The 11,433-nt window shown below is 27.8% G+C and overlaps 2 protein-coding genes across 2 annotated transcripts; one reads left to right on the plus strand and one right to left on the minus strand.

Annotated features, from left to right (window-relative positions):
• Positions 1–775: 775 nt before the first annotated feature.
• Positions 776–9,429, plus strand: LOC125418870 (protein neprosin). The gene is made up of 9 exons (XM_060817891.1): positions 776–877; positions 4,647–4,733; positions 5,347–5,517; positions 5,669–5,830; positions 5,951–6,004; positions 6,119–6,265; positions 7,001–7,220; positions 7,497–7,593; positions 9,420–9,429. The coding sequence occupies exons 1-9, from the start codon at positions 776–778 to the stop codon at positions 9,427–9,429; spliced, it is 1,050 nt and encodes a 349-aa protein (XP_060673874.1).
• A 590-nt stretch (positions 9,430–10,019) lies between these two features.
• Positions 10,020–10,595, minus strand: LOC132804013 (RING-H2 finger protein ATL79-like). Its single transcript, XM_060817892.1, has one exon. The coding sequence runs from the start codon at positions 10,593–10,595 to the stop codon at positions 10,020–10,022; it is 576 nt and encodes a 191-aa protein (XP_060673875.1).
• Between the last annotated feature and the right edge of the window lie 838 nt (positions 10,596–11,433).

The raw sequence follows: 11,433 nt of genomic DNA on the forward strand, positions 1-11,433 counted from the left end.
GGCCTTGCGGCCGAGTGCCTCCCATCAATTTAATTATTTTTGAAACACTGTTATTAGCCTTTTTCCCCCCCTTACTACAGGATTATTATTGAAATTTAGGCCCGTGCTGGTCTTAATTAATAATTTCTCATATAGTATTCACACATTTTTTATTTATTTAGTTTTTTTGTCTATTTATTTATTTTTTAAGCTTAATGAACTTGTCAAACACAACACCCAATATTTTATTAAACATTCTAAAAATACTTTTAGAATTTGCTTGTAAGCTTACAAATCTTTTTCTTTGAGAAAAAGAAAATAATAATATCTAAGATTATATTTCATTTTTGAAACAAGATTTTTTTTATGCAAAAAAAATCCATTTTCTATATAGTTTTTGAGTTCTTCAAATGTAAAATCTTTATCTTTTTAATTAAATACTATTTAATATTATTTAATGATTTCATTATTTTTAATATTATTGAATTGTTTCATTATTTTATATTAATAAATCAAAATAGTTAGATAGAAAATATAAATTACTAATGCACTTCATAAATAAGTAATTTTTTATTTTATCATTAATAACTATAACATTTTTCCTTTCTTTTGAAGTTGTTTTCAATTATGCGCCTCTAGTTAACCAATTTTTTTGGATCCGCAACCATTGGCTTTACTTTCAAATAAATAATAGAAAAAAAAAGTGAAATATTGTTTTAGCATCTTAATTTTACAGGATCGAAGTGGCAATTGGTGGCTGATGTCGGAGGGCAACATATACGTGGGATATTGGCCCATGAGTATTAGCAGGGGTGTTTCAGAAATTAGCTTCGGTGGAATAGCAGCATCTTCTCCAGGTGGACACAGTCCTCCAATGGGGAATGGCACTTCGCGTCCCGTAAATTATAAAAAAAACTGATTTTTTTGAGGATATCAAAATTGTGGGTTCTAACCGACAGGTAGATTTAAGCAATTATAAAACGTTTATAGTTGTCAGCGATTACTCTAGCTATAATATTATCGACCTTGGTAACCAACATAAAGATTTTGGAAACATCTTTGTTTATGGGCACCCGGTGGATTTAGATGTAATACTTAAGCATATATTTAATTGCTATATTCGAAGAATGTATTCATATTAATGTTCATATTTAATAATAAATCGAATTAGTTAGACACTTAATATTTATTTTTACATTTTAATTACAATTGCAATGTTCCTAATCAACATTTTTGTTTTACTTTTGCATTTAACGCATTTTTGTAAAAATATAAACAACATTAATTATTTTTTATATTTCCTTTCTTTTTCTTTCCACCCTCCGATCCACGAGAATCCATTATCTTTATCAATTACTCTTATATTTCTCACTTTTATTGCAACTTATTCAGGTTTAAATGGTAAATAAATGCTTTTGAGTAAAAAAAATCATCTTTTAAAGAAAAAATTATTCGTGCATGAGAGTTAGCATTTGTTTGGCAGGTTTTTTTTTAGCTTAAAAGTTTTACTTAAGAACCAAAAGTTTTTTTATAAAAAAATAAAATTGTTTGATAAAAATTAATAAATACTTATTGATTAAAAAATGAACTTTTTAAAACTGTTTTAGAAAAACATTAATTTTGAAATTATCTAAAAGATCTCTTTTTTTTTTTTTTACTTTATATAAAAATTTAATAAGCATTTAATACAACTGAATGAACATTTAATGTTGTTTTTATTTCAACCAAATACTTCTTTGTTTTTTAATAATTTTTTTTTCAAAAAGATTTATTATACAAAACTCTATAGATTAAAGTTCTATTTTCATCAGCTATATCAAACGGATCTTTAGTAATCTTTCTCAGTTGTTCTTATCTTCTCATTTTTTTTTTTAATTTTTTTACAACTTATGTAGATATAGATATATAGTAATCAAGTTATACAAATAAATACAATTAAAACTTCTTTTAGCATAAATACTATTATAAAATCTTCTAAGTAAATAATCCACTTATAACGTAGCTTATTTGTTTATGATAATTTGAGAATAGTAGTCATTCTCAATTGATCTTATATTCTTGCTTTGATTACAACCTTTATACGGGTTTAGATTAGTATATAACTTACATTATAAAATTAAAACTTCTTTTAACATAATTACTAATAGTAACTCTTTCAACCGTTCACAGTAAATGGTGGTAATCAAACTACAATCTATAACGTATTTTATTTATAACAACTTGATAATTCTATCTATATATAACACTTCTATGATACTCTTTTTACATCTCGAAATTAGAGAAATTAGAGACACACTTTAATTTCTATCACTATGACTTTGTATTATTTCTTTGCCCTGGGTATTTGTTTATGCTTATGTGAAGTCCAAGGAATAAGGAATAATATCAAAGAAAGCCACCACGTGATTGACTTAACCAAGTCCGATTTTGCATCATTACTGGTGTGTGTATATATATATATATATGTTTAATTTATATAGTTTTTTTTTAAAATATATATATATATATATATATATATGTTTATATATATATAGCAGCATCTTCTCCAGGTGGACACAGTCCTCCAATGGGGAATGGCACTTCGCGTCCCGTAAATTATAAAAAAAACTGATTTTTTTGAGGATATCAAAATTGTGGGTTCTAACCGACAGGTAGATTTAAGCAATTATAAAACGTTTATAGTTGTCAGCGATTACTCTAGCTATAATATTATCGACCTTGGTAACCAACATAAAGATTTTGGAAACATCTTTGTTTATGGGCACCCGGTGGATTTAGATGTAATACTTAAGCATATATTTAATTGCTATATTCGAAGAATGTATTCATATTAATGTTCATATTTAATAATAAATCGAATTAGTTAGACACTTAATATTTATTTTTACATTTTAATTACAATTGCAATGTTCCTAATCAACATTTTTGTTTTACTTTTGCATTTAACGCATTTTTGTAAAAATATAAACAACATTAATCATTTTTTATATTTCCTTTCTTTTTCATTAATAATAATCTAAACAAACAATTATTATAAATATTTTCTTTTCTTTTTCTTTTCTCATTAAATTTGTCCTTTCTTTTTCTTTCCACCCTCCAATCCAACCATAGTGTTAAGAAAGTATTATCTATCCACTTATCTTTATCAATTACTCTTATCTTTCTCACTTTTATTACAACTTATTCAGGTTTAAATGGTAAATAAATGCTTTTGAGTAAAAAAAAATAATCTTTTAAAGAAAATATTATTTGGCAGGTTTTTTTTTTTTTTTTTAATTTTTTTTAATTTTTTTATTTTTATTTTTGAAGCTCTACTTAAGGACCAAAAGCTTTTTTATTAAAAAATGAAATTGTTTGATAAAAATCAATAAATACTTATTAATAAAAAAATGAACTTTTTAAAACTGTTTTAGAGAAGTATTAATTTTGAAATTATCTAAAAAAACTCTTTTTTTTTTTTACTTTGTATGGAAATTTAATAAGCATTTAATACAATTGAATGAGCATTTAATATGGTTTTTATTTCAACCAAACACTTTTTAGCTTTTTAATAATTTTTTTTTCAAAAAAATCTATTATACAAACCTCTACAAATTAAAGTTCTATTTTCATCAGCTATATCAAATGGACCTTTAGTAATCTTTCTTAATTGCTCTTATCTTCTCATTTTTTGTTTTGTTTTACAACTTATGTAGATATAGATATATAGTAATCAAGTTATACAAATAAATACAATTAAAACTTCTTTTAGCATAAATACTATTATAAAATCTTCTAAGTAAATAATCCACTTATAACGTGGCTTATTTGTTTATGATAATTTGAGAATAGTAGTCATTCTCAATTGATCTTATATTCTTGCTTTGATTACAACCTTTATACAGGTTTAGATTAGTATATAACTTACATTATAAAATTAAAACTTCTTTTAACATAATTACTAATAGTAAGCCTCTTTTAACCGTTCACAGTAAATGGTGGTAATCCAACTGCAATCTATAACGTATTTTATTTATAACAACTTGATAATTCTATCTATATATAACACTTCTAAGATACTCTTTTTACATCTCGAAATTAGAGAAATTAGAGACACACTTTAATTTCTGTCACTATGACTTTGTATTATTTCTTTGCCCTAGGTATTTGTTTATGCTTATGTGAAGTCCAAGGAATAAGGAATAATATCAAAGAAAGCCACCATGTGATTGACTTAACCAAGTCCGATTTTGCATCATTACTGGTGTGTGTGTGTATATATATATATGTTTAATTTATATTGTTTTTTTTTTAATATATATATATATATATATATAAATATGTTTAATTTTTATATATGTATATATATATATATAGATATAAATATTTTGCTGGAAAATTAATATGTTTTATCATGGGTAGGTTAGATTTTCTTTTTATAGAAAATATTGATATTTTCCAGTACATGAGCAAGGCAGATTCTTTCGACAAAGTTCATTGGATAATGGTGAATCCATAAATTAATTTTATTGAGAGGACACATATTAATACAATGCAATTTTCCATAACAATTTTTGAATTATTTTATTTCAACAATTATTGCAAAGTTAACTATTATTTTTATTATAATGAAGTTGTAATAAAAACTTATAAATCATAACAATTTTTTCTTTTTAATTTATGTGTAGTCAGGTGAAGATGATGATTTTGATTGTGTTGACATTTATAAGCAACCAGCGCTTAATCATCCTTTACTCAAGGATCACGAAATTCAGGTACGTAATTAAACAAGACAAAATATAGAAATATTATTCTTTTAAATAAATTTATTGGTTTTACCCATTTTTGTTATCAATTAAACTAATTTTTCATTTAATTTGTCTATAACTTGCATAATATTTTAAAGTGTTTCACATAATTATTGAAAAAAATAAAATAAAGTATTACACATGAAAAAATTAACAATAATAATAAAACGTATGTACATAATAAAGATAATGCTGGTATTGCAGTATTGCACAATACTTACAATTTAATCTTGCAGCTTGTTTAGATTTTACCAGACTCTACACAATAATACAGTCACAATGTTATTTAATATTTTTAAAGTAGACGGTTGTATGATATTAATTGTACTTAATTTCGGAAATATTTATGTTTGTTTATTAAAAAAAAAAAGAGCGAATATTTGTTTTCTCCTCGTTCAATATGAAAAGAAAAAAAAAAAAACTGTAAATTTATATCTTTAAGTTTTGTAGAGTATATGGCTATATGCATCGAGTTTCTGTAATAATAGTAAAGAAACACGTCAGTACTAAAAACGTATGCTAGTTATGTTACATATTTTTGTATAATATAGACCAATATTTTTAGCAATTAATTTTGCAGTTATTTCCAAATTTCTCAAAAAATCCGATCGCAAGTAGTGAATCATATAAGGGTGAATCTACTCATAAAGTTTATATCCATAGTAAAGGTTGTCCATCCGGTATGGTACCTATTGAGAGGACTAAAGCTAAATATGGTCACCAATTTTCACAGCAATCCCCTCGTCTACATGTAAGTTAAATGCTATTTAATTTGTTATTTTAATTTTTTTTAAGCACTAACATGAAAATTAATTGGTTTTTGAATTTTTGTGCATTTTTCATATTTAATTTAATTCCTAATAAGGAAAATTGATATTTTTATATATTTTGTTAATTTCTAGTTTGCAACATTGAATACGATCCCCAATACAGCAGTCCATGGAGCACGAGCAACCATGAACACATGGAATCCTAGTGTAACAAGTGGCCAATTTAGCATGGGTGTAATTAGGATTCAAAGCGGACCCCCTGCTCAACTTAATATCATACAAGCCGGATGGGCAGTAAGTAAATTAAGACTATATATTTATATATCATATAAATACATATACATACATTAATGTTTACATGAAATTAAATTTAATAATACAAAAATTGAAATGTTATGTGTTTGAAATTTTTAGGTACATTCAGATCTGTATGGTGATCATAAGACACATTTCACTATAAGATGGACAGTAAGAACCACATTATACTATTTTTAATTAATTAATTTTTATTTATATAAAAATATATATATAGTTGATGAGATTGCTCCTAATTAGCCGTAATTTTGATTATTTATTTAACAGGTAGATGGATTTAGAAGGACTGGTTGTTACAATGCGCGATGTCCAGGTTTTGTGCAAGTGCATCCTACAGTTAGACCAGGTTTACCTTTTAGAGAAACTTCCGTCTTTGGAGCAGAACAACATATTATTGACGTTCAAATTATACAGGTGATGCATTATGTTTTATGTGTGTACGTGTAAATATATATCATATAGGAAACTCTAGTTAGACCTTCATGAGAGAAAATAAATAATGGTTTTTAGGGAAGTAGCCAGTGCCTCCTGACAATTTATTTATTTTTTAAATACTGTTATTGGATTTTTTTTTTCTTTTGCCTAATTATACGGGGTTATTATTGAAATTTAGGCATGTACATGTCTTAACTTATAATTTCCTTTATAGTATTATCACATTTTTCTCTCTCTTTTTTTTTTTTTTTAAGCTCAATGAACGCAACACTCAATACTCTATTAGACATTGTAAAAACACCTTTAGAATTTACATGTAAGCCTATCAATCTCTTATTTTGAAAAAAAAAAAAATAATAATATTTAAGATTATCTTTCATCGTTGAAACTAGTTTTTTTTTCCTTCTTTTTCTTCTTTTTTTTTTCTAATACAAAAAAATCAATTTTCTATGTTGTTTCGGAGTTCAACAAATGTAAAATCTTTATCATTTTAATTAAATACTATTTAATATTAATAAATTATTTCATTATTTTATATTACTAACATTTTGTTTTTTTTTTTTTTTGAAGTTGTTTTCAATGATGCCCCTCTAACAATTTTTTTTTTTTTTTTTGGGATCCTCGACATTTGGCTTTACTTCCAAATAATAATAATAATAGAAAAAAAGAGTATATATTAAATTATAATATTGTTTTGGCATCTTAATTTTACAGGATCGGAATGGTAATTGGTGGTTGGTATCAGAGGGCAATATATACGTGGGATATTGGCCCAAGAAAATATTCACTCACTTAGCACAGGGTGTTTCAGAAATTAGCTTCGGTGGAATAACAGCATCTTCTCCAGGTGGACAAAGCCCTGCAATGGGGGCTGGCACTTTGCCTTCGGCAAACTACAAAAAAACTGGTTTTTTTGAGGATATCAAAATTGCAGGTCCTAACGGACTAGTCGATTTAAGTAATTATAAAACGTATATATTTGTCAGCGATTACTCTTGCTATAATATTATCGACTTTGGAAATCAACATAGAGATTTAGGAAACACCTTCGCCTATGGGGGGCATGGTGGATTTAGATGTTTATAAGCATATATTTAATTGCTAGATTCGAAGAAGATATCCATGTAAAAGTTCATATTTAATAATAAATCAAATTACTTAGACATTTTAATATACATTTTTATATCTTAATTACAAATGCGATGTTCAGAATTTAGCTTCGGTGGAATAGCAGCATCTTCTCCAGGTGGACAGGGTTCTCCAATGGGGGCCGGCACTTTCCCTTCCGCAAATTACAAAAAAAACTGGTTTTTTTTTTGTTTTTTTTTTTTGTTTTTTTTGTTTTTTTTGTTTTTTTTTTTTTCTTGAGGATATCAAAATTGTGGGTTCTAACGAACTAATCGACTTAAGCAATTATAAAATTTTTATGGTTGTCAGAGATTACTCTTGCTATAATATTATCGACTTTGGAAACCAACATAAAAATTTAGGAAACACCTTTGCTTATGGGGGCCCCGGTGGATTTAGATGTAATATCTAAGCATATATTTAATTGCTATATTCGATGAAGATATTCATGTTAAAGTTCGATTCAATAATAAATAGACGTATAGACGTACTTAGACATTTTAATATTCATTTTTACATTTTAATTACTATTGCAATGTTCCTAATCAACTTTTTTGTTTCATTGAGTTAAATATATATATATATACACACACATAATCAATTTCATATCAGATCAATATGATAAAGACATCCTTTATCAATTATGATACTGTTGGTGACTCTAAATTTGTGGTTTAAAAAGCTTGTATGGATGAAGTGTGCATTGGTGGAGAGATGGTAGAATGAAGGTTGTCAAATGGAAGCATGAGGTGTGTTAGACATTATACATATATACTTTTATCAACTCTTATTTGCTTGTCCATTAATAGTAAAATAATAATGGACTAATTAATGGCTGTTATTATCTAGAATTGAGCACTTGCCACTTGATCAGTATGTCTTAAGGATTTCAAACATCTAGCCTTTATAATTTTGTTTAACAGAAACAATTAAAAAGATAGAAAAAAAAAAAGTTAAGGAACAGCAAACCCTTGTAGTTTTGTTTAACATAAAAAAAATAAAAAAATAAAAAAATAAAAAAATAAAAATTTAAAAAATAAAAAGAAAAAAAAAATTAGGGAGATGCTGTTGGGTAAGATGGTGGATGTCACTTCGAAAATTTCATCGTTTTGAGGTTGCCCCGATTGGAGAAGCAAAGTACAAATACCTTCCTTTAATAAACCTATCCTGGTCCGAGTGCATGGTGAAAAGAAAAGATGCACGGCCCAAAATAGTAAACTAGGCAACATTTTTGTGTGAATAAACTTGGCAACATTTTAACATGCAATTTGTACTCCCCTTTTGATTATGTTATAATGTACTTCCAAGTAATTCAATCATTCAACTACTTTTCCTTCTACAGAATAGTTTTATATTTATTATTCAGCCAAAAAAAAAAAAAAAAAAAGTCGTACTTATTATTTCACTGGGTCTTGGCGGTCTAAATTATATGACTTGGTCCACCATTCATTAGAAAATGTCTTTTTCATTTTTTGTTTTATAATGTCTTTTACATTTGGTGCAATGGATTAAGAAAACCAATAAGTACCAACAACAACAACAACAACAACAATTGCTTCCAATATATAATTTCTTTTGATAAATTCTTCAAATAAATATAATTGTGTATTCTTAGCAGTAGTCTCCAACGAATATCAAACTCCCATCTCTCAGGACCCACTCCAAGAGTATTGAAAGTTCTGTCGTCGAATGTTAATACCTAGCCAGAAATATGGTCACAAATTGATGTTGCATTAGTAAATTAGGTCACTCATAAATATATGTTGCATTAATAAATTAGGTTAGTCTTTTTTCTATGAGACATTGAAAGCAAGTCAAATATGTTATGCAACTATTTCTGTTATCTTTGATCACGCCACTGACTCGCTGCCAGAGGAGGGGGAATAGTGTACGACTCCATATTTATGGGACTTTAATTTTTAACTTTTGAATAGTGATGGGTAATTGGGTATATCTAATAAATTTCTATTTTCTGTCAATGTCACTATTTTGGTCTGCTTTGCAGGTTCTGCTAATGTTAGAATAAATGGCTTTCTCTTTTCTCTGGTTTAAATTTTTTACATCTATGTTATACTTAATAAAGCATGAACTATTGGGAACCAATAATAAAAATAATAAAAAAAATGTATAACTAATTAATGATAAATTGATACATTATGATTAATTCATATAAGCTGAGTTATTTATTATTATTATTATTATTTGCAATAATGTGTGAATTATTATTATTATTTTTTTTTGCAATAGCAATTATAGGTTGAATTACATAGACACCAATTATTGTTCTTTCTAAGTTGTAAAGTAGTCCAAGTAGCTTTTAGAATCAAAATTCATCCACATTAAAGTAGATTTAAGTTGAAAAGTCAAACCTACAAATACCTTATAATTAACATAACTAAATTGGATTACCCATTTGTAATACAAATTAAAAAAAAAAATTCTTATATATATATATATATATAAGTCATAGTCATCAGTTGCTTAATTGTTCTATAATTCGATAAAAATAAAAAAATAAAAAAATATTTCTCAAATGTCAAGCTAATGTGTTCCTTAGGTTGACACGATCTCTACAGGGACAATTCATTCTTTATTGAGAAATCAATTATGGATGTATAGATACAGAAATATTTATGGATGCGTCTTCCTCATCTGTAGCAGCAGCAGCAGCAGCAGCAGCAGCAGAAGTGCTTGTTCCCACGCTTTCTTCCACAGGAGGAGTGGGGATACAGATGGCCAGACGACAGTAGAGGCAAAGAGTTTCCGAATGGTTCAAATATTTGTCCATGCACTCAGCGTGCAAGACATGAGAGCATCTCGGAAATATAGAAATTTGATCCCCATGCTCGAAGTCGTCTTGGCACAAGGCGCAAATTTTCTCGCCGTGCGGTGTTTCGAAATCCTCACTGTATGTAATCCAAGGAATTCCTTTTCGCACTTCTGGTGGCACCCCTACAGGTGCCGCTGCCGCCACCGGTGTCCCAATTCCTTGGAGTTCCAATTCCATATTGGGAGGAGGAGGATTATTGTTGTTATTATGCTTAGACTTGCAATAAAAATAAACTGTTAAAAATAAAAGTACGATGATGACAAATGCAGCAGAAACAAAAATGGGAACCAAAGAATGTTTGACAGTTGGATTTGTAGGATTGAAATCCACTCCATCAGGATATGAAGACATTTTGATGCCCTTAGACTCAAAATGTACAAGAAGCTAAGCTACTAGAAGAGGAAGAAGAAGATGGATCAGGTTTGGAGCTGAATGAAGTGGATTAGATGGAGCAGAATCGATCGCAAATGTGTGTGTGAGAGTTACGGAAGAGGATGTTTCACCTTCCTTTACTTTCCAAGAGTCGAATGTGGTAGCTACGATATCTCAAGCTAAAGGAAAAGGCTCACAGGCTATATATATATATATATATATATATATATAAACTGGTTGGCAACAAAAAATAAATTCTCTATTGAGAATTATATTCAACTTTTCGTATTAGAGAAAGCCATTTGTTCTTATACTAGTGAAGCCTACAAAATACGCCTAAATAGTGGCATTGACTGAAAATAGAAATTTATTAAATGTCCAATTATCCATCATCACTCAAAAGTCAAAAGTTAAAGTCCCATCAAATCTGATGTTGTACACTATTCCTTCTCCCCTGACAGCGATAGGGTTCAAAGATTATTTATGGTTTTCAAAGCAGCTAGAGCTTCACACTCGTTCGTCGGACTCACTTTGAATTCTGCAAGCCATAAACGCTCTCTCTGCTAAGTGATTGAATATGCTCTTGGCCTTGTATTTATATTGCCGTCAAATACGTCTGGGTTGTTAACGGACACACAAATCAAGATGTGGATGTTGGGGAGATATTGAGCCTTTTTTTTTTTTTTTTTTTTTTAATATATTGGGGTTTGGTCTCTGGAACTTAAGACAGTACTTTTGTCTTAATCTTGATACACCGTTAATTAATTACAAACTACTACTATTTTAACATATAATATGAATAGTTGGATAACATATT

This window comes from Ziziphus jujuba, chromosome 6, assembly GCF_031755915.1.
Source record: "Ziziphus jujuba cultivar Dongzao chromosome 6, ASM3175591v1".
In the NCBI taxonomy this organism is placed as follows: domain Eukaryota; kingdom Viridiplantae; phylum Streptophyta; class Magnoliopsida; order Rosales; family Rhamnaceae; genus Ziziphus; species Ziziphus jujuba.